This window comes from Orcinus orca, chromosome 10 (genome assembly GCF_937001465.1).
Source record: "Orcinus orca chromosome 10, mOrcOrc1.1, whole genome shotgun sequence".
Taxonomy (NCBI): Eukaryota; Metazoa; Chordata; class Mammalia; order Artiodactyla; family Delphinidae; genus Orcinus; species Orcinus orca.
Window position 1 is genome coordinate 1,139,012 of NC_064568.1, and position 23,353 is coordinate 1,162,364.

Here is a 23,353-nt window from a genome sequence, read left to right on the forward strand (position 1 = left end):
GGGAGAGAAGCCAGGGTGAGTGCAGTGGGACCCCCACCCAGCTGCCCTCGGGGCCAGCTCAGGAGAGGGACACCCAGACTGGACCTCAGCCAGGCCTGGTCCCGGGCTGGGCACCCGAGGACCCTCCTCTCTCCGACCAGACGGCCTCACTGGTCTGGCTCTGGGCCCCTGTGGGTGAGCCGGGCGAGGGGAGGCCGTGCGGTGACAGCGGGACACCACATGTGTTTTTTGCTGACCCTGATTCTGTGCAGTTACCCTCCCTAGATCCCTCATGGGTCATGATTTTGAATGATGTGCAGGACCTCCTAGCTGAGTGCTTGTGCACGAGCACCTCTCAGAGGACCTTCAAAAACACAGCAGGAGCAGACGCACCCAGTCACCCGAGATGAGGCAGGACACGCTCTGATCCGGAAGCGCCTGCTGACTGTCTTGGGGCACAAACAGTCACTGGGCCGATTAGACACGGCGCTGAGGGAGACACCGATCTGACTGCTGGTTGTGTGGCCCCAGGTGTGTGGATGGAGCTGCACATCACTGAGCCTGTCCCCTTAGCTCCCCACGGGACCACTGTGAGCAAAGGCACCGGCACACGGGAGGTGCTCAACGCGTGCTCCTTGAACATGGTCCTGGCTCAGGTCCAGGCCTTCCCACCCCCTCCTGCTGGATCTGGTGTTTACCCAGGAAAAGCGTGAACCTGGATCTCACATGTCTGCCTGCAGAGGGGGGCTGTTCCCGTTTCTGGGCTGTGCAGACACCCGGGGATGAAAGATGCTATTTCAAAAGCGAGCTGAGAAACGCTGAAATTAGAATTGCACGGAAGGTGGCGAGCATGAATCCTCGGTCTGCGCGGAGGGCGCGTGTCACAGAGCCGACAGGTGCTGCCTCTTGGCACCCTGCATCGCGGGAGGGCACACACATCCACTCAGTGACAACCCCTGGGTGTGCTGGGCACAGTCCCAGGTGCCCAGTCTTTTAATCTGGACACAAATGCTGTGAGGTGAGGGTTTACCCTCGTGTAACAGACGAGGACACTGTCTGTTACACAGAGGCTCAGTGCCACTGCACACGGCCAGCTGGAAGTGGGCAGGGGCCTGGGATGCAGCTGCCCTTTCCCTTCCAGCAACAGTGGCCCAAGGGCAACGTTATTAGGGAAAACGACGTGGATCCCAAAGCTTGTAGAACTGGTCCTAGACTTTCCGCTGTCCTTGATGCCCTGCCACGGCCTCCTGAAGGACACGGAGCCGCTCAGCTGACTCCATGTGTGACCCTGCCAGGCCCAGGAGTCTGGGGAGGCTGTGTGCGATGCAACCAGACCCTGCTGCCCACTTTGGCCCGTCTGCCTGCCTCGTCCAGCACGGACTCCTCAAGGACACGGCTCTTCCTCGGCAAGTAGCTTCCTACCCACTCCCCGATCAGATAGCCGACAGCAGGAAGAGGCCCAGGGACACATCGCCTGGGCACCTGCCCCGTGGCAGGCGTGAAGGCAGAGACTGTACAGGGTCCACTCCACTGTCCAAGCCGGGCACCGTTTCTGCGTGGACGCGGGCACGCTGCCAGCTGTTCGTGGAGGGTCAGACTCACCTTCACCCTTGCGGTCTCTGCTCCCACCATGGGCACCTCTCAACCCAAACATTCACACCCCCAAGTGCCAAGGCCTCCACCCCAGGAAGAGACACTGACAGCTCAGGCTCCACGAGGATCAGGCCAGGAGGGCTGAGACGCATGCCGTCCTCATTCTAGTTTCCCGGTGGGGGGGGGGGGGTGGGCACGAGGCAGCCAGGGGAGACGCTGCCTCTAGGAGAGGGCCACAGGGAAACCTGCCCTGGCCTCCGTCCCTGAGCATGTGGTCTTCTCTGCATCACTAACAGGAACTCTGCGCAGCCACGGGAAGCTGCAAGAGCCTCACGGGAAGAAAAGAGGAAGAGAGCCATTTCTGGGCAAGCATTTGCTTTACGAAAACAACAGTGCAAGGGTCCGGTCCCTGGAGGGACCAGGTAATGCACAGCAGTCCGGCTGCCCCCTCACCTTCCTGTCCCAGTACAATCGCCGAGGTCCGGCGGGGCCTCTCCTGCTGCAGTTCCGACAGCCTATCGCCCTGAGCCCCTGGTCTCCACAGAAGACGGCGCTTGGTTTTGAAGTCCTGTTCCCTGCACCCCGCTGGTGTACTGGCAGCGGGCGTGGCCCCCGTCAGGCCCTGTCCCTTCCTGATGTTCCATGACCCCTGCTCTACATGTGGTCCTCAGACCAGCAGCACCGGCATCTGCCAGGGATCAGGCTCTGCATTTTCACGGGACCCCCGGCGTTCGTGTGTGCCCTGAAGGTGGAGGGGCAGGTAGCCTGAGTCAGAGAAGCACCACCCTAAGAGGTTCTGCCTGACCTGCTCTGAGCTGTGGCCCAGGTGGTGCAGTGTCCCCAACCCCCACAGTGTAGGACCAGGGACACGGACACACCTAATGTGTAAGCCTCTCTTTCAAAGGAGTCACAGTGAGACATCTTTGTACCACCCTGACCCTCAGCTCTTTTTCTAAACCAGCAGAGTAAATTCTGGCCACATTTCCAACAAGACTCAACTGGGTAGAGACAAACCTTTGATGGCAATAATGTCACAGCTAAAACAATCAGGTGTTTCTTAGCCTTTTCCCCACAAACACCAGAGGAGGAAAAGAGGCGGCACGTGGGGAAGGATGCTCTGAACGGCTGCTCGACACACTCACTTTCCCTGCTGCTCTCTTAGGGTTGGTCTATTTCATTAGCTTTTCCGTTAGGAAACGGAGCAGCGGGAGTGGTGGATCAAGGAAGACGAGGTTCAGGAGGGGTGCTGAGGTCGCGTGGTGAGGAGGCGGGGGGTCGGAGGGAGCCCAGCAGACCCCACGCCCGAAAGAGCGATTTGTCCAGGCTGCTGCTGCTTCCTGCCATCATCTCCCCCAGCGCCGTCCACCGCGAGAGCCCCGCACCTGTGCCCACGGGAAGAAGGGTGAGGGGCAGTGCCTCACCCAAAGGGAGTGGGATGCAAGACACTGCATCTTGATGCCATTCTGAGCAAGCGTTCCGAACTCTTCGGACAACCCTGCAGGGGCGCTGGAGAGAGCCCCAGATCCAGCTCAGGAGAGGGGCAACCCCTGCCGGGCCCCCTGGAGGAGAGACCCCACCCTCATCGTGACTCCAACAGGCTAAGTCAGGTCTGTGCCACCACACAGGTCCCAGGGACCCCGACTCAACGGGGGCCCCAGGGCATGTCGCCTGAGGACAATTTGGGGGCCGAGACCCATGACGACTTACACACAGTCACTGGACCCCAGCCCTGGAAAGGGAAGGTAATGAAGTGGGGGAATCGGTCCTGGAGACTCAGAGCTGGGCAAAGTGGGATTCGAACTGTGGTTCTGAATCCCGGAGAAGGTCTACGATCCTCCGTGTCTCCATTTCTAAAATGGAGAAAATGAAACGGTTTGAAGGGCTGCTAGGAGGCTGCGTGACACCTAATTCCTCCAGAGCTCGTCCCTAACCGCCCTCTGGTTTCTGGCCCCAAGGAGAAGCTCCACCAACACTCCTCGGTCGACTGAGCAAACGCTGATGTCATTCAGAGCGGGGACCCCAGGCAGGAGGTGACCTGCGGAACCAGGTGACAGCTGGAGCCCCGAACTACCTCAGCGACAAAAGAGGATGACTCTCCCGGAAGTGAGGTCCACCCCCGACAAGCAAGCGAGCTGACGGCCACGTGTCCTTGGCCTGCCCTTGGGGCGCCCCTGGGTTAACTGCGGCCCCATCGCTTTAAGTGCACGTGACTTGCACAAATGCCTCTATTGATCCAAGGTTTTAATGGCTCCCGAAGATCATTTTTAAGCTTCTGCCACTAAAAGACTTGACACGAGGGAAGTAATTACACTCACTTTTATACAGCAGCTCAACAGGCTGACCCACGCACAGGAGGCCAGAAGTGCAGGCCTCCGTGGGCGCAGGAGTGCATGGCCGGGGCACAGCCCAGAGTTTCTGGGGTGGGGGAGAGCGCGCCTCCCGGCAGACGACAGGAAGCCCGCACGCCTTACAGAGGCAACAACACGCCTGGTGCGCCGCCGCTGCCAGGTTCAGGGGCCGGTTTATGAGCCGGCTAAGCCCTGACTCCGGAGGCTAATTCTACCTGAAGTTTGAATGAGCGGCCAGTCCCCAGACCCCTTCCGTGTCCCTTCCCCACCCCCTGCTCCAGGGCCTTCCGGACTCCGGAAGCAGAAGAGTGACATTCAGAGGGGAGGTGGGCTAGAGTCGATCCAGGGCAGTTTCGGGGCGAAGGGAACATCCTGCCACGCCTGCCGCCTGAGCCAGAGCTCACGCTGACCTTCAGCGAGACAGTCAGCCTCGTTTCCTCGTCTGTAAACGGGAACGGGGTGCTGACGGAGGGGAAATAAGATGGTACGTGTCTGGCATGAGTGCTCGGTATACAGCGGCCCCTCAAGCCCCACCTGGCCAGGTGCCCTGGTTGGCGGGCGGGGCGGGGGTGGGGGTGGTGGTGGAGAAGCATCCGGAAGCACTGGGATGGCTCCTGCATCTCGGACCTGACCCCGGGGGACAACCTCCAGGCAACAGGCAGAGAAGGTCATTTAGAGGATTACCCTCTGGGCAGCCTGAGTCCCCGCCCTGACCCCGGGCAGAAATCCAGGGGGATGTCGGGGTTTTCCCCAGAGAAAGGACTGGGTTAACCTGCAGCCCCTCCTGCGTGTCGCCCCGGGACAAGGCCTGGCAAGCTCAGGGTGTGACACCTGTTCCCAAGCGTTCCCCTGTGTGCCCAGGGCTGGCTGCAGTGCTGCCTTCCCCAGAGCATGCCTGGGGGCATGAGACAATCCCCAGGAAACCTCCCATTAACCACTGAGACTTGTTCTGATGCACAGGACTTCTGTTTCTGAATTTCTCCTGCTCCCACCACGATCTGAACACAGACAGCATTTGGGACCAGGAGACTCTGTCCTCCTTGTCTGTTCCCCAGGCTAAATATACCCCAGCTTGTTGAAAATGGAGTAAGAACCAGATGTGCGGGATCTGGGGCGGGGGGGTCTGGCATTCTCACGTTTGGAGCGGGGAGCTGTCATCTTCCACAAGCCCGTCTGTGCTCCAAGCCTTGGGTATCTCACGCTGGCTGGCTATAATGATTTTCAAAATCTCTCCATCAGGAACTGGCTGCCATGAAACAAACCTCTGACCTGTCAAGGAGCCTCGCTCTGGGAGAAGAGTCACAGAATAGGACACTGCCCTGTGCTCTGTGCCCTGACAGTGTGACTCTACCCAGGGAAGGGGCCCCTCCTCCCCTCAGCCAGGGTGGTCTCCAGGAGGCTGTCTGTCTTTGGGGTCCGTAAGAGTGAACCACTGGGAAGACCCAAAGGCCAGTCAGTGGGGCCTCACCTGACCCAGGGCCATCCCCATAGGGTGCCTCACCTGACCCAGGGCCATCCCTGCAGGGGGGCCTCACCTGACCCAGGGCCATCTGTGCAGGGTGCCTCACCTGACCCAGGGCCATCCCTGCAGGGGGGCCTCACCTGACCCAGGGCCATCCCTGCAGGGGGGCCTCACCTGACCCAGGCCCATCCCTGCAGGGGGGCCTCACCTGACCCAGGGCCATCCCTGCCGGGGGGACTCACCTGACCCAGGCCCATCCCTGCAGGGGGGACTCACCTGACCCAGGGCCATCCCTGCAGGGGGGACTCACCTGACCCAGGGCCATCCCCCTTGGGCCTCACCTGACCCGAGGCCTGCAGCGAGGCCTTTCCTAGTCCTATGCGCCAAGAGGTATCACAAAGAAAAATGACCAAACTAAACCCCACCCACAAAAACAAACAGGCCACCAAAAGAACAAAACAGGAAGCACAGAGAGCGTGTTCCCACGTGTGTGAAACACAGGGACCCACAGTGGTGTGCGCACCCGCAGAGATGCACAAACTCTGCTACGTGGCTGCCCGCCTGCAACCGTGAGGAGACTCCACTCATGCCCTTTCCCTCTCTCACATTTTGAACCGTATAGATACATTATTTTAAGCATGTGTCAATTAAATTTTAAACAAAGATTCCGTGAGACTCCTTCAGAAGGCTGTCAGGCGAGACGTGGAGGGTAACCCCGTGGTCCGGGGGTGGCAGACGAATCACAGAACGTCAGTCAGAACTGCCGAAGCCCGGAGCAGCGACAGACTTCACGGGGAGGATGTGTCCTCTGGTCTGGGGGCAACGGGCAATCTCATTTGTCTCGGTTAATGAGAGGAGACTTGCATCCCCCCGGGGACAGCCGGCTCCTGATTTGACAAGGTGATCTATTAGCGGCAGGCTCGGAAGGTCACGCTGGTGGCCTTGCCCAGAAGTTCCCCCTTTGCCAGTGACTTGGGGGAAAGCCTGTGGGCTCCACTTTGGGGCCCAGCTGCCCTGATCCCCTGGTGCACTTCATCCAAAAATCCCCACGGTCCTGGACTCTTCCCAAAGGGAAAACGTCCACTTTCTTCGCTGGGGAAACACCCCTGATGGGGAGAGGAGAGGACAGCCCCAGATCCCAGTCGACCACACTGGGGTGGACCTGGAGAGTCGCTCGTCCCTTCCAAGCCTCAGTCGTCCCGACCGTAAAGCGCAGGCCTCGACCTCTCCCGGGGTGAGGGTGGGAGCCGAGGGAGACGATTCACCTGTGAGCCCAGCACGTGCCCGACACTGGGCAGAACGAATCACGAATCAAAGCGTGCGGCGCGCCGTGGGGACCCCCTTTTTGAAATCCTGGTCTTGCTTACTCTACTCGGACCAGGACCACTGAATGACCCTGACCCACTCACTGCCTCACTCACCCCTCGTGCTCCTTTGAGAGTCCTGAGAACTGGCTCGGGGGCAGCAGTGTCCCCCAGCGACCGGGAGAGACTGACCGTTGCTCGGGGACACTCGGGGCTGGGATTCCCCACCCTCACCGGGTTACCCGTCTCTGAAACCTCAGGTCCATAATGTGTCAACAACCCGGCAGCCCTGCTGAGGCCACGAGTCCCATCTCCTTCCTCAGGGGGAGGAGGCCCAGCTCAACGCGGGAACCACTGGGTTGCGCCGCGTGGAACATTACAGCCAGGAAAACAGAATGGAGGATCCGACAGGTCAGAGGTGAAAGTGCTCAGGGATGGAAAGTACTACAGCCAAGGCGCCGGCGCTGTCCCGTTAGCAACTGCCTGCAGCTCCGCGTCCGCATGCCGTGGCCGATGCTGGCCAACGGTCCCCGGAAACGAGCTCCAGCCCAGCACGTGGCTTGTTAACAGAGGCCCCTTCGCTGGATTCCTAACCCGCGTAACCTTTCCTCCTCCTAACGTTCACCAGAGAAACATGCACAAGCAGGAAGCCATTTTTCTTTTGCCTTTGGGAAAAAAAGTACCTGACTTGAGAAACTACAGGATTCCAGGGACAACAATGCTTGCTACTTGTCCAAACCTTATCACAATCGTGGGAGAAGCCCTTTCCCCCAGACTCTAGCTGTGAACGGACGCCCCGGGGCCAGGGAAGCTGCAGGAGTCTCATGGAACCGGAAGTCCGTTTACCTTGAAAGTCGTGGCAGACTCGGGACTGGCGAGAACCAGCGGGGAGATGAGAACCATGCCGGAGAAGTGGCCGGGCCTCTCTGCGGCCGTGAGGATGGTGATGGCGCCCCCCTGCAATGAGAACGGGCCGCATGTGGGTGTGGGCGTCGCCAGCGTGGGCTCTTGGCCGCCCCATCGCGGGTCTCCTGCTGGGCTGCAGTCCCGGCCCAGAGCCCCAAGGACGGTACCTTGGAATAGACACCCTCAAATGTTGGATAAACTAGACCTGCAATTACTTGCTTTCACATGTTTTTTCCTCCGGGTTTTCCAACAGCAAACATTTCAGGGAGATCTAAATAAGGTTCCTGCTTGTGGGCTGCAAGTTAAACAATAACATGTTTCTATTTCATTTCAAGCCCAAAGCTGGCAGACTCCCAACTCACCCATTCCGTCAGCCTTAACACGAGATCTGAAAAAATCTGATGATAATAAGAGACTGCTACCCTTTTTCTGTTTTCCTGGTTCAGTAAAGGTCCCAGAAATGTAGGTTCCAAGAAGAATAGTTAGAGAGCGCGGGTGGTGCTGAAGGCGTGCGGCCCTGGCTGTCTGCTGAAGCTGAAGGTGACCTGCACCCAGGGCTGACACCACACACGCTCACGAGGGCCAGGCAGGTAACAGACGCGCAGGAACAGAGCCCGGCAGTGACCGGGCTGGAAGGGAGGGAAAAGTCACCCAGCTTTCAAAACCAAGCAGCTCAAAACGTTCTTTGCCAGCCACTGGGGCGGGGGTCTAGAGGCGGATCCGGCCTGCATGCTGCCAGCTTGAGAGCCCTGATCTATACATTATAGTTGGCTGATCCTTAGGGGGTTAATGGATTTAAAAGGTGAAAGGGATTTGCAATGACCTTGAAGGACTTGTTTCCTCTGGAACCCCATCCTAATTCCCATGTGCACTGTGTGACTCTGAAACGGGCAGGACGCATAGGACCTCTGTTTCTCCACAGGCTGACTGAGGGGCCCTCCTGCTCTGAGACGCGCCCGCGGCCGTGCAGGGAGAAGTACCCTTGGGGCCCCACCACGAAGTGGCGCCTTCCTGGCGCCTTGGGCCCTGGCAGGAAGGAACGGGCGGAGGTGAGCTTCTCTGGGGCTGCCTCCAAGATGCTGGCCCTCGTTTCCTGAGCATAAATTGTCTGGGAACTCCCAGAGGGGGCTGTGCTGGCCAGGCAGAGTGCGATGGGGCCAGAGGCAGGGCGGCCCCCTGCATCCCGGGACCCTCACCCTCCACCCACCGCAGGGCTGGGGCTGGGGCCCGGCCTGACTTAGAGGGCTCTTCCGTGGTCTACTCACCATGGAGTGGCCCAGGAGGAAGATGGGAAGCCCTGGGTGGTCCTTCTGCACAACGTCCACGTGCTGCAACACGTCCCTGATGAAAACCTGGAAGTCAGACACCACCATCCTCTCCCCCTCGCTCTGCCCGTGGCCAACTGGAAGAGAACAGGAAACAGAACCAGTTACCAGAGGCTGACTCCTGCCAAGCCCAGGGGTCTCCTCACGGAATTACAAGCCACTCTTTAGGGAGGACCCACCAAGCCCTTCCAAGAACTCTTGACCGTGGGAACTCTTCTCCCCCATTTTACAGACTAGGAAGTTGAAGCACAGAGAGGTTAAGGAACGTGCCGAAGATCACACAGCCAGAAGTCATGAGCCAGGATGTGAACATCACAAAGCCTGTCCACGCAGCCAGGATGCCTTCCTTGTGGCCGTATCCCAGGAAAAAAGAAAGGACAGGCACGTGGAGTCTCACTAGGCCTCGTTTCTCCCCAAGTGGCCAGAAACAAGACGGATGAGGCTTGGAATTCCCTGGGCCTTCCCAAGGCCTTGACCCTCGCAGTTGTGTTTCCAAGCGTTAGCTTTTCACCAGGTAAAGTGCTGCATCTTGTCACCTCCCTTTACAGCTCTTGGTGAAGACAGTGCGACAGACATAAGACAGTCAAGCGTACCTGCCAGAACCTTCTCAGCGAAGCAGCCGTAAAACTAGGTCATGCTCCCTCCCTCCTGGATTGTACTGCCCGTCCCATATCCGTGCTGTTCACTTCCCTGCGTTCTTTCTGAGGGTCCCTCCACGCTCCCCTCTCGGAGGGACGTCAGTCGCCATAGAAACCATGCAATGTGGGGGTTTGAAAACTGCAAACGAGGAGGAGCTCCCAGAGCACAAGGAAGCACAGCAAGCGGACCTGCCCAGAGCTGCAGTGACCATGCCGCCCGCTTCACGGACGGAGAGTGGAGGGGGTGCTCACAGCGGCTGGAACGGCTGGCCGCCCAGACCTCAAACTCGGAAACCCTCTGTGTGGTCAGACCCCGAACTCCTGTTTCCTACTGTCCGTCCCCCACGAGTGCCCATCGCACACAGCCTTCTGTCACCCTCTCAGCGGCACCCTCAGTCCCCTTAAACTCATTTTTATTTTTTTATTGTGGTAACACAGCATCTTCGCCATCTTCCAGTGCAAGCTCAGCAGTATCGAGCACGTTCACGCTGCTGCACAACCGTCGCCACCATATGCACGCCCAGAACCCTCCCACCTTCCTCAGACCAAAACCTCATGCTCCTCGCGCAGGCTGAACTGCGTCCCCCTTCCCCACTCCCTTCACGTGCTGAAGTCCTAATCCCCACAGCTCAGAACATGACTGTATTTGGAGACAGGTCTTTAAAGACGTGATTAAGTTAAAATGAGGTCGCTGGGCTTGCCCCTAACCCAATCTGACTGGTGTCCTTTTAAGAGAAGGAGGTTAGGACACAGACACACACAGAGGGACGCCCGTCTGCAAGCCCTGGGGAGAGGCCTCAGGAGGAACCAGCCCTGTCGACACCTTCATCTTGGACTTCCGGCCTCCAGAACTTTCAGAAAATAAATTGCTATCGTTTACGTCACTCAGCCTGGGGTACTTTGTTATGGCAGCCCAAGCTGACTGATACACCCACTAAACAATACTCCCCCTACCCCACCTCCCGTCCTCGGAAAACAGTTCAGTAATGAAATGGTCAGAGTATTATGTTTAATACTGCCATTTTAAAAAATAAATTTATTTATTTATTTTATTTTTGGCTGCATTGGATCTTCGTTGCTGTGCGCGGGCTTTCTCTAGTTGCGGCAAGCAGGGGCTACTCTTCATTGTGGTGCACAGGCTTCTCGTGGCGGTGGCTTCTCTCGTTGCGGAGCACGGGCTCTCGGCACGTGGGCTTCAGCAGTTGTGGCTCATGGGCTCCAGAGCGCAGGCTCAGTAGTTGTGGCGCACGGGCTTAGCTGCTCCGCAGCATGTGGGATCTTCCCCGACCAGGGCTCAAACCCACGTCCCCTGCACTGGCAGGCGGATTCTTAACCACTGCGCCACCAGGAAAGCCCCAGAGTATTATGTTTAAAGTTCGAATTATTACAAATACGTGATCATTATTTTCTCTGTGTGCTTATGTTACTAATTTGATATACGATTAGTTTCAAAATAAATTTGTTCACAACTATAGATTTTGGTGTTTTACTTTTCATTTTCTTTTGTGAATATGTAAACATTTACCTGGCTCAAAAGTTAGAAAAATAAAAGAAAAGATTCATCCAGGGACATCTTGCTGCTGCTCCTGCCTCCTCTACCTCTCCCCTCTCACTCCCCATGGCTCATCATTTTAACTATTCTGTTTTTTCTTTCAAAGCAATTGTTTTTGCAAAAATAATTTTTTTTTTTTTTTTTTTTTACATAGAAGGTAGCATGCTACAGACCCACCCTATTCGCGCCAGTTTTTTTTCCCTTTTAACGTATTCTGGAGGTTATTTCATATCACAAACAGGCCAAGAGCTCTTCCTCTGTCTTAGGGCTGTGCAGTGCTCCTCTGTGTGGGCGGAGTACAGATTACTCTGGCCATCTCTCATCAAAACCCATTTGTGTGACATCCAACCTCTCGTTTATTAAACATCGGACTGTAACGAATCACTGGGAATGTTTATTCCATCTTTGTGAAGGTGTGCCTTCAGGGTGTATGTCTAGGTGGCAAGGTTGTTTGGTTGAAAGGTGCGTGCAGGTGCCATTTCAGTAGAAGTCGCCCACTTGCCGTCCACGTGGGATGTGCTGGGTTGAATCTATCAGCCTCCCAACAAAGCAGGTCGTTCAGTGTTTGTATTCTTGCCCTTAAGACAGAGGAGAAAGTATAGGTCTAACATCTCCTTACATTTCAAGAGTCACTTGTATTTCTTTTCTGGTAAACTGAGAATTTCTGTCTTTGCTTGCAGGGTTTTGCATTTCTTGATATTTAAGAGCTCTTTGTATACGAGCTGGTCATCTGTGCTTTGACTTGATGTTGTGTTTAAGCTACAGAAGATTTTTATTTGAAAAACTTGTCAATCTTGGGACTTCCCATGTGCTGCATTGGTTAAGAATCCGCCTGCCAATGCAGGGGACACGGGTTTGATCCCTGGTCCGGGAGGATCCCACATGCCGTGGAACAACTAAGCCCATGCATCACAACTACTGAGCCTGTGCTCTAGAGCCCGTGAGCCACAACTACTGAAGTCTGCACGCCTAGGGCCCGTGCTCTGCAGCAGGAGAAGATGCCGCAATGAGAAGCCCATGCACCACAATGAAGAGTAGCCCCCGCTCGCCGCAACTAGAGAAAGCCCGCATGCAGCAACGAAGACCCAACGCAGCCAAAAATAAATAAATAAAAAATAAATTCATTTAAAAAAAAACAGCTTGAGCACTAGTTGCTTTAAAAAAAAAAAAACCCTTAAAAAATTATCAATCTTTTCTTTTTATTGCTTCTGAGTTTTGATTCTTAGTTATAAAAGCCTTCTCTACTCCAGGGGTATAAAGGAACTCAGCATTTTTTCTATGAGTTCCTTTATGGTTTCATTTCTTGTGGGCGGGGGGAAAACATATACATAACATAAAATTTACCTTAACCTTTTTTTTTTTTTTGGCCATGCCGCACGGCATGTGGGATCTTAGTTCCCCGACCAGGGATCAAACCCATGCCCCCTGCAGTGGAAGCGCTGAGTCTTACCCACTGGACAACCAGGAGGTCCTACATTAACCATTCTTAGGTGCACAGCTCAGTGGCATCAAGTACATTCACACTTCTGTGCAACCATCGCACCATCATCTCTAGATTTGGTTTCATTTTCTACATGTTAATCTTTGATCCACCTGCAGCTTATCGTGGTACCTGGTATGAGACACGATCTCTTTCCTGACGGTTCTTTTCCTCTTAAAATCGAGGCGAAGTTCACATAACACGATGTTAACCATTGTAAAGTGTGCCAATTCGGTGGCATTTTGTATATTCACAACGCTGTTCAACCACCTCTATCAAGTTCCTAAATGGTTCTTAATTGTTCTAGCGGAATTTATGAAGAAGTCCCTCATCACCTCACTGAACTGTGGCGCCCCCCCGATCCCATGTGAAGGTTCCCCTTTCACTGGAGCCTGGCCTGTTTCTGGAGGAGGGCTGCTCGGTTCTGCCGGCCTGCCTGCTCACAAGTCAGCCCCCGTGACGAGCGCGTTGCAGTGCTACCCGCCCCGGCCGCCCCGCAGGCCCTCCCGCGCTCCTTTCCACTGTCCCATGGCTGCCTCTCCCCGCGACGCACACTGTGCGCCCCGCCCGCGCCTGCCCGCTCTCCCCGCCCTGGCACGCTCCTCCCAGAGCTGCAGATCCGCCTCGTGAACCCCTGGTCAGAAGAATCCCCCGACTGTCCTGTTGATCCTCAAACAGCTTCCAAAGTGGCTCCGCTCCCGGGTTTGATTCACCTTCTGAATCATTCAGGCTCAAAACAGGCCTGCTGTCTCTGACCTTCATTCTATCCTATGTCGAGCTGGTCCCCAAACCCTTCCAGATTTCTAGGTCCTCAGCCTCCTAGATCGGCCTGCTCCTTTGCATGCCTACGCCCCTAGCGGGGGGTGAGACGCTCCTCGCCTTTTCCCTGGCGACAGCTTCCCACCCAGCCCCCTGCCTGCCCTAACCCCCTCTGCACCCCTCTGGAAGCTGCTCTGATCCTGCAGGGCTCAGAGTCTCCACTGTTTCAGAGCTTGGTCCGCGTGTACCAGCCCAGTTTTCGGGGCCTCTGGTAAAGGCTCCTACTGGTCCTGCTCCCTCACTAGAAAGCACAATCGGAGCCACACTCACACCCCCCCCGCCCGCTGCCCCTCCAAGCACATCCACGCTTTTCTGCTGCGCCTCTCATACAGCAGCCCCCTGCTGCGGGGCCCTCAGCCCTGCACCAGGCCAGGAGCAAACCCTCTAAGGCCCATCGCCACTCCTAACCCTTCCACGGAGTCAATTCCCTCCACACAGGTGCAAGTTTCCCCTTCCCCCCCAACCAGGTCTTGTCTCTATCACAGGTGAGCTGACCGGAGCTCCCCCCCTTCTCTCCTCCAGCACCACTCCTCCCCCATGGACCGAGGGGCCCTAGAGCCCGGCTGACAAGCAGCTCTGATGGGTGGCTGGTGGCCCCCACGGCACTGTGCTGTGGGAGACTGGTGACGTCTGCCACAGGCTCGGGGAGGAGGCTGGGCCCGCACGTGCCCCACACCCGCCAGGGCTGGCCTCGGGATCAAGGATCCCCTTCTGTTCTTCCGCACATTCCTCAGGGCTCCTCGCAATGGCCTGGCCCGGGGGGCAGGTGCCTGCTATACACCTGCTGAAATGAACTGTAGCCAGGATTTCCATAATGGCCACTCACCAGAGATTCATCTCCATCACCCTGGCCACACTGATGGATACATTTCCTTTCCCGCCACGTACGCTGAGCAACGGTTCTGCATTTGCAATGAAAATCCTTTTCCTCATATTTTGTAAAAGAAAGAGCCCTGTGCCACAGGCCTTAATCCAGCATGGTTTTGTTTTGTTTGCCCTGATTCTGCTATGTACTGTGTTTTTTAGTTTCTGTATTTTGATGCTTTACCATCTGGTTAAAGCTGGCCCTGGAGGGACCACTGCTCCCAGGGTTAGCGAATTTCTAGAGACAGTGAAGAACTGGCCTGTGAGCTGGCCTTTCACATGCAAACCAACCCACCCAGAGCCTGCATCCCACCTCTCACTTTCTGGGCTACTCTCCTGCTGTCCTTGTCACCCAGGGCCAGGCACCGGACAACCAGGGCAGCCCCTGAGCCCGCGAGCCCACGGAAATTATTCAAACCAGCCGATCCTCAGCCTGCTCGGCCCGCCTCACCATTCCTTCCGCAGAAAATGCAGTAGAGGCTCCCGTCTGCATTCCCCCCCTCCCTCTGCCTCCTGACCAGCCCTGTGTGGGGTGCCCTGCCCCCTTTCTAGGGAATTGTGAATATAATAAATTGTCCCTCGTGACAGCCATTTCCGTGTCTGTGTGTCTCACCACATCTGATTAAAACCAATCCCAAGGACCCTTAAAACACTCTAGCGTCGTGTTCCGTGCACAGTTAAGTAGTTAATAATTCTTTGCTGAATGATGAAATAATCCCCGTCTCTTTGTCTCATACAAAATATTTCTACCTGAAAATAACTTTCCACGGCACCACCGTGTGCTAAAGAGATCATGAGGAAGTATCCAGAAAGCTCATGGTCCCGTTAAAGCTGGAATAGGAAGAAATGAGCAACTGACTTCCCTCTTCTTAGGGAACCAGTTCTACTCAGTATTCATTTTCTTAGAGAAGAAACATCTGGTGAAATGTAGCCTTGAGTGAGGAAAGAGAGACAAAGCATTAAAAAACCAGTAATGACAACACCCCATATTACGCAGCAGGTTGTAATCTGCACAGCCCTTTCCCCAGGGTTATTTCACTTGATCCTCACAACCCCGTGAGTTAGAGATTCTTTCCCCCACTTTCTAGCAGACAAGACTGACCCTCGGACAGACTGGATGCAGCTCATCCTCCCGGTGAGTTCCAGGCCGAGCAAGGGCTCGAGCACTGACTTCAGACCCCAGATCTGGTGCTTTTACTGGCACCTGCCTTGCCAACAAGGAGGCCAGGGCCTCGCGGCACGGCTGGATCTGACCCAGGAAGTCTGATTCCAGAGCCCGCCCCTACACGGTGGTGCCTCAACACCCTGCCTCTGTGCTCTTCTATTCTACCCCTAAATCCACCTCAAACGTTCTTCCTGTTTTAATCAGAAGAGATGGGTGCGTGTGACTGAAAACACAGGCAGGCATTCACACCAGGCCCGCAAGTCTGAACGATGAGATGGTTTCCTCCAGACGCTGGGGTACCAGGCTCCCCATTTTGCCATTTGCACAGCAAAAGCATCGCCACATGCCCTGCCTGGTGAGGGTCCACAGCAGGGCCCTAACTGCGGACCACGCGCTCCCCACGGGGCGTCTGCACAAACAGAGATCTCTCATTCCTCGCCTCTGCTCCTTTGGAGGCTCCAAGCAGACAGCACTTCCCTGACCCAGGCTCCAGGGACATGGCTTTCTCTCCCTGGGAAAATCTGACCAGTAAGGGGACGGACTTCCTTCCATCCCGCGGGGGGCTGGCCCTGCATTCCTACCCGGCGCACAGGCCAGCACGAAGGAGGAGGGGGACTCCTGTGGGACGTGCGGTTCAGGCCAGCGAGACAGACGGTCACTGTGGCGCCTCTGGCCTCAAGAACCACAGGACTGGACGGGCAGGAGCCACGTGTGGGAATCACAGCCACACAGACCCAGAGGGAGAATAAAGCCACTTGGACGCGCTCCGGTGTAACAGAGCACTGTGAGGGGCCGGGAGGAGACCTGATTGAGCTCCCGTGTCCAAACTTAAAGGGCGTCACTAGCCCGTATATGTTACACAGAGAGAAGCCAGTACAATCACTTTGGAAGCCTATCTGGCATCTCGCAAGGTTGGAATTCCATACTTTACAACCCAGCCATTCCACCCCCAGGCATTCATACACCCAAGAGAAATTCCTGTGCAGGCACCACAGGAGACGGGGCAACATCCTTCGCTACAGCCTGTTGTCACAGCTGGAGAATGGACACATTGTAGCTAAAGGGATTATTCTACAGCAGTGAAAAAACGAATAAACGAAAGCTACATGTAGGAACCTTAGAAACAAAATACAAAGTGAAAAAAAGAAAGTAAGGTATTCAAGTTTAGCCATTTTATAGAAAGCTAAAAAAAAAATCAAAAAAGAAAACGAAAAAAAGCAAAAGCAAACTATATCTAGTTTTAGAGAGCCAAACCTATGTGATTAAAGCACAGAATAAAAAGCAAGGGAATGAAACACCAATTTTAAGATGGTAGTTACCGCTAGTCACTTGCCCATCTGTAGAACTAGGAGACATCTCCTGACCTCATCGTAAAGCTGCTGGAATAAATGAACCAGGGCAGCACAGCCGGCAAGTAGAGGGTCTTCACCAAACGCTCCCTCCCATCCCCACACAGTCTCAGAGGAGAAAACCCGTAAGCTGTCGTCGTGTTTAGGGCTCTTCCCCATCAGAGGTTCTTCTGCATGTCTAACCTGTATTTCTCCTCCGCATAATCATGGCTTGCTTTCGCCTTGGTTTCCTTCTAACTAAAAATAAATTTAACATCCAACAGAACTTTTCTCCTCAAAACATTAAGGTAGGTCTGTTCAGTCCCCACCAGATGACAGAAGCTCCCATGTGGCGCCTGACAGTTGTCTGGAGCTTCTGTAACCCACAGAAAAACATGAGAACTGGGCAACCCAAGTTTAACCTCTGTTGAAACTGCAACAAATGCTACGTTTAAAAAGCAAAGGAGATCACCCATGGTGAAGTGAACTGCTTTAGAAAGAAGCACAGATCCCTTTCTCCAGGATGGGAGACGCTGTATTGTTAATATTTAGGAAGCAGAACTTTCTGAAAGCCTTGGAGATGCCAGCAACTAAAACCAGCTGAAGTCAGGACCCCAGAGCTTTCAAAAAGACAGAAGGTGGTCAGTGTTTCTCAACCACAGAGAGTCAATGGAAGCGACCACAGAGCGAGCGGGCAGGAGAAACGGCCCCTTCTGCCCCTGACAAAGGGCCAGCTCTGCACACTGAGGCCCCGGCAGGGCCCGGCAGGGGGCACGCCCTTACACACCCGGGTGCTGAACCAACACTACTGCAAGTTCAAATTCAGCTAAGAGGTTACAAAGGCGAGAAGAGGAGCACATATTAGCTCCCGCCCCGTGCCAGCCCCTGGACCCGAGGCTCCTCCTGTTTGATGACAACAGCGCAAATCTCGAGGAAGAGTCACCACCCCATTTAAGGACCAGGAGAACCAGGGAAGGACGGGATATGGAGGACAGAGCTGAGCGTGGAGGTCAGGAGTCAGCTCCACCTCACCTCCCTGTGAGCTTGGGCAGGTGACTTCACCTCGGCCGGCTCAGCCTCCCCGCCTACACAAAGGGGCGCTCGTGGACCCCACTCCACAGGGTGCGTGGGGAGTCAGGGAGAGTGAGGCACAGTGGTCAGCCCTGAGTGCAGCACACAGCAAGCGCTCAGCAACGGCTCACTGCATTGCTGGTCAGGTGAGGATGCAGGCAGGGACCCAGAGCAGCCCTGTGTTCTCTGGGCAGTGTTCCCTGCCGTCTTCAACTCCAGGACACACCAACCACCCCCAGGACACAGTGAAAGCATCCTCGATCCTCAAACCCGGCGTTAATTACGCATCAGCATCACTACTGCACACGAGGCTATGAAATTAGATGAGGATGAGGTCGGCGTGCTGGCGGTCCCGGGAGTCTGGACCTTTCCTGTTGATTCCTCAAGCAGACGCAGGGGCAAGTATACCCCAAGTCTCTGCTTCTTAAGGAGCCAGTGGGGGTCCCGTGGGATCACCGCGTGGGGTGGAGGCTGGGGGCCTGGAGTCCGGCCTCAGGCATCCTCCACCCTCTGGTGTTGTCAGAGCAACAGACAAGGCAGCAGGAGGCCTTGTGCCCAGGCCATCGGCTGGACCGTGGGCGTCCTGCTGGCCCCGACCACCCCCCACCCCGGGCCTGCCCTTGAAAGGGTTAGAGATGGGCCACCTGGGCGCGAGGCTCGGCTCCCTGTGGAGGGTGGAGCAGGCAGGAGGGTGGCGGTGGGGCCCCAGACGAGGGCGCCTGATCCCCAGACGCCATGGGGCAGCGACTCTGGAGGGGTGGCAGCCACAGCCACGTGGGGCCAATTTAAATTCACTAAAGTGCAAACCGTCAAAACGCAGGTCCTCAGCCTCAGCAGCCCCATCACGGAACGTTCCGTTAGGCAGCGTTGAAAACAATTTCTATTGCGGAGGTGCCACGTGGAATGAGGAAAAACACCTGGATCCGTTGGCCTGCATTTAAAATGTTACGTAAATAATAAAACCCTGCACCCCTCCTCTGATTACAGAAGTAACACACGTTCACGGCCGATTTCTGGGGAAGCCAGGAAAGCGTCGGGCAGCCCGAGTATGGGTCACGGGACGGCTCTGGGGTCAGACGTCCTTGGACCTAACCCGGCCCTGCAGGGTGCAGCCTCCTGCAGGGTTTCAGCTCCTCTGGGCCCCTGTCTCCTCACCCCCGCTCCCCGGACTGTGGGAAACGTGAACCGAGACCACCGGTGTGAACTGCACAGGTCAGGGCTGGGAACAAAGTGGACGGCAAATATTAGCTGTGGAAACGAAAAATTAACCACAAAAAAGCAACGGGGACTTCCCTGGTGGTCCAGTGGCTAAGACTCTGTGCTCCCAACGCAGGGGGTCCGGGTTCGATCCCTGCTCAGGGAACTAGAGCCCACAGGCCTGCCGCAACTAAGAGCCCGCATGCAGCAACTGAAGATCCCGCACGCCACAGCTAAGACCCGGCGCAGCCAAACAAACAAACAAATAAATGAATTTTTTTTTCTAAAGCAACAAACCAGTCCTGCCCTCGCCAAGCAGGAGTAAACACCACGAAAGTCTGGTCTCATTTCCGTGGCGGCCAAAGTGAACTGGACCAGCTGACCGGGGACACCCTCCAGCACACACCACTGGGAGAAAAAGAACTCAAATTGTGAGGGGTGCCTCCACTGTCACCACTTACGTTTTTAACAACCCATAAAACCATACTGTCTATTCCCTGTCCTGCCTGTGGCCCGGGTGCTACCTCGGCAGGGTCAGGGCCGGCTGGCATGGCCTCCTGGCTCTTCCCAGCCAGCCTGAGTTCTCCCAGACAAGACGAAGCCACCGCGTCCTCTGCCGGGCGAGAGGCTTACGCTGGGGCACCCATGGGCCTCCCAGTGGGGCAGAGGGTCCTGGTGGAGGTGGCCAGGAGTGCTTTCCAGCCAGAGCAGCCGGGAGTACAACCGGACTCCTCGTGTAGTCAACACCCTCATCTCCCATCCAGGCGGTACACGTCAGGATGGGGTTGGGGAGGTCAGTCCTGCAGTTGACAAGGGTCCTCCGTAGGGGCTGCTGCAGGAAGAAGGTAAAAGCCGACCACTTCAACTGGAACACACGCTTCCCACTTACCTGTTGGGTGTCGGTCTGGCTAGGCTCTGGGGCAGGGGGCTGATTTTCAACTTAACACATAAGACTGTAATATTTCCCCCACTTTCACACAAAATTTATACTTGGGATTTATATTGACTGCATGATGTCCCATCAGGGGGATAAAAATCAAAACTCACTTTACTTTCAATGGTGGAGCACTGAGGTTGCCAGCAATGTTTGCTATTCTAAATAACACTGAGATGAACATCTTTTCACAGATATTTATAGAACTGTCAGGATACACTTGCCAAGATGGGATTTCTAGATCAAAAGATGTGAATATTTTGGGGAGTCCCCATTTATAGAACCAAAAATGCATTCCAACTTGAGAATTTCCGTTGTCCCCAGCCAAGCACAGAAATTTGAATTTCCTCACGTCCTTGTCCACAGCGGGAGTTACAGCTCTTTGTTTATTAGAGGAGGTAGCAAACCCTCTTTCTTCCCATCACGGTACTTTGCTTCCAGGTAAAAACCCTATGGAAAGCTACTGTTTGGGTCTGAAGAACTTGTAATCAAATATTTTTCTCTCCTCCTTTAAAGGCAGTTCATTTCTCTACCTGTGGTAGGGAGAGAGCCACAGAACACACGGTGACCCAAACAATGGTTCGTAAGATAACCAGGGCTCTGGGCTGAGCCAGATGGAAGCCCCCACTGCCAGGAGCAGCTGCGTGACTACTTGGGCCACACCAGGTGCCCCCGGAAGAGATGCGACAGAAAGCGCACACACTCCAGGCCCAGCAGGCTTCCCTGAGACTGTTCTGTAGCTTCTGCTTCCACTGAGTTCCCCTCGATGCTCTTTTGGAACGAGGATGCCAGAATCCCCATAGATCCTCCCCACCTTAGGCCGCAGCGTCATCATGCTACTTAAAATTTAGCCATCGGGGTTTCAAAGCCCATTTCTGACGAAGGTCTGGCTTGCCTTCCACGCTCCTGTGACAGTCCCCAATCGTGGGATTTCATGTTGCAGAAGTCCCATGAGCAACAGCATTCTATACTGAAGTGTAAGGACACGAGACCAAAGACAAGTTAAAAGTAGAGGAGCCGCATCCTTCAGCTAAAAGGCCACCAAAAATCATGTTCAGTCATCAGCCGACACAGTCCGCCAATGCTAAAAACGCCCTTGTGAGGCTCCAAGAGCAGAGAGTGTGGGACAAAAGGACACTCGGAGGGCGAAGGGCTCACGGGCGATTTGGTGCAGGCTGGACAGGACCTTCGTGCTGCCTCTCGGGGAATACCGTGTGATCCGGGAGGTTCTGCTTCTGTCTGTCTCTCTCTAAGAAAACGTGCATATGGCAGAAAGTCCAAGATCACAGCTTGCTGGCCTGGAAAACAGTTTGTTTCCCTCAACAAAAGCCATTTCCTCCTTTTCTGTTTGCTGATGGTCCAGGCTTCCATCATGGACACCTGGACCAACACGCTTGCATCTCCTGAACTCCTGCTGCACGAGCTCCCCTCGATGGGAGGAGAAAAGGGAGTTCCCTGCGGCATCCATGCACAAGCTCGACTGTACGAAGGACACAAAGAGAGAAATTAATTTCTCTACTAATTGACAACAGCTTGAAAAAGGTATAAAGATGCCAGAATTCAGCATATGGGCTATGGAAACACATTTCGGCTCAGATATTTTTTTTTTTTTGAGCTGTTACAACATGCTTTATAATATAACCAGCTAAAAGGCTGTTAACGGTGCAGCGTTTCAGAAATAATGCATTCTCAGGATTTCATATTTAGAGGGTTTATTTGAAAACATCCTACTCTCCACTGCATAAATAAGAGGAAACAGCATGACAAAAAGTGTCATAACTATGGCTCGTGGTGTCTAGCGAGATGATCTTCCTTTTGTATCAAGCTGCAGGATGACTGGGCAAGGCCGGTTCCCCCTTCCCACACATCACGTTCCTTTCCTGTCTCTTGAGCAGGCAGGGCTCTGGGCGACTCTGGGTGACGCAGAATCACCCAGAACCACCAGACCTTTCACCCAGATCTCTTGATGAAAGCTGAACACATACAGAAAGTGCCCGTGGCTTATAAACAGGCAGCAGCTGTGGGGCAGGGAGAGGCATTCGCAACGGCAACTCCAGGATGCGATGAGATCAAGGAATAGAAGTCTGTGACACAATAACAGGATGCTCGGCAAATTCCAAACAATGCTCGAGGCAAAGGACAGAGCTCCACGGGATCAGCAATCCCAAGAGCTTAAAAGTTCAGGAAAAGGTTTAATGTTAAAAAAAATTTAATATAATGTCCAAGGGATGGGCGACACCATGCCCGAGCAGGCAATGCCCGACCTGACCTGGCTTTTACAGATACTTCCTTTTTAAACTACTTTCTCCGTGTCCTTAAGGTCAGCTTTATTTTTGTTAGAAGACAGATTAAATAGACCACGTTCTGACTCTCATGTTTTCCTCGACCCCGTAAATCCCTCGACTGGCAGAGTTTCTGGAAGAAGAAAGAACACAGCTTTGGAAGCAGGTGTGGGTTCAAATCCTGCTGCGTTTCGGCTGTGAGCTTGGGCAACCGCTTCCCTGTTGTGGTCCTGTTTCTCCCATCAGTTAAAACTGCCCTGACTCTAGGCGGCAGGTGCTGGAGGATTAAACGAGAACGCAGATGAAAGCAGCGAACATCACCCAGCAAATGCTGCTCCTCTTCTTCCATGCTCTGCCTTTCGTCCTTGCGGTGGCAACTCCAGGAACGGGAAAGCCTGTCCGGGGACGCTTGAGTCCCAGCACGGGGTCTGCCCCCCTCTACGACGTGGCCCCCACTCAGGCCGAGGAGGCCTGAGCCTCACCCAGAGCGGCCCCCTTGGCGCCTGTCGTAGGGACCGGCTGTGGAGCATGGAAGGAGTGGCTGCACAGGGCACCAGCTCCTACGAGACCGGCTGTGAAATCTCCTGCTTTCACCTACCCTGCTAACAAAGTGGCTTTGACTTTTCTGCAGCAAACGCAAAGAACAGAGTTTAAACAGAACAGGAGGGCTTCCCTGGTGGCACAGTGGTTACGAATCCGCCAGCCAAAGAAGGGGACACGGGTTCCAGCCCTGGTCCGGGAAGATCCCACATGCCGCAGAGCAACTAAGCCCGTGCGCCACAACTACTGAGCCTGTGCTCTAGAGCCCGCGAGCCACAACTACTGAGCCCCCGTGCCTTGACTACTGAAGCCCGCACGCCTAGAGCCCGTGCTCCACAACAAGAGAAGCCACTGCAATGAGAAGCCCGCGCACCGCAACAAAGAGCAGCCCCTGCTCGCCGCAACTAGAGAAAGCCCGCGTGCAGCAACGAAGACCCAGTGCAGCCAAAAATAATAAATAAATAGAAAGAATACATTTATTTAAAAAAACCAGAATAGGACACTCAGTAGCCAGGAGCCTGGGACAGAGGTGGCCCAGACGGGCACAAATCAGGGGGAATGCAAGA

General features: G+C 55.0%; 1 protein-coding gene and 1 long non-coding RNA gene across 7 annotated transcripts in view; both read right to left on the minus strand.

The window, feature by feature from the left end:
• Nucleotides 1–23,353, minus strand: part of MGLL (monoglyceride lipase) — a 283,419-nt gene that overhangs the window by 17,100 nt on the left and 242,966 nt on the right. For all 4 annotated transcript variants that reach the window (XM_033416089.2, XM_004285447.3, XM_004285446.3 and 1 more), the window contains 2 exons: nt 8,858–8,994; nt 7,533–7,643 (listed from right to left, as the gene is read on the minus strand). In XM_033416089.2, coding sequence (XP_033271980.1) covers nt 7,533–7,643; nt 8,858–8,994 — 248 coding nt within the window. The remainder of the gene's footprint in view (nt 1–7,532; nt 7,644–8,857; nt 8,995–23,353) is intronic.
• Nucleotides 4–7,520, minus strand: LOC125965534 (uncharacterized). Of its 3 annotated transcripts, XR_007479534.1 has the most exons (4): nt 5,659–7,520; nt 5,489–5,556; nt 2,434–5,455; nt 4–1,588 (listed from the first exon to the last, which is right to left on the minus strand). It is a non-coding gene; the product is annotated as an uncharacterized LOC125965534 (long non-coding RNA). The 3 variants fall into 3 exon arrangements; XR_007479532.1 differs by having other exon boundaries at nt 2,434–5,522; nt 5,724–7,520; XR_007479533.1 differs by having other exon boundaries at nt 2,434–5,556.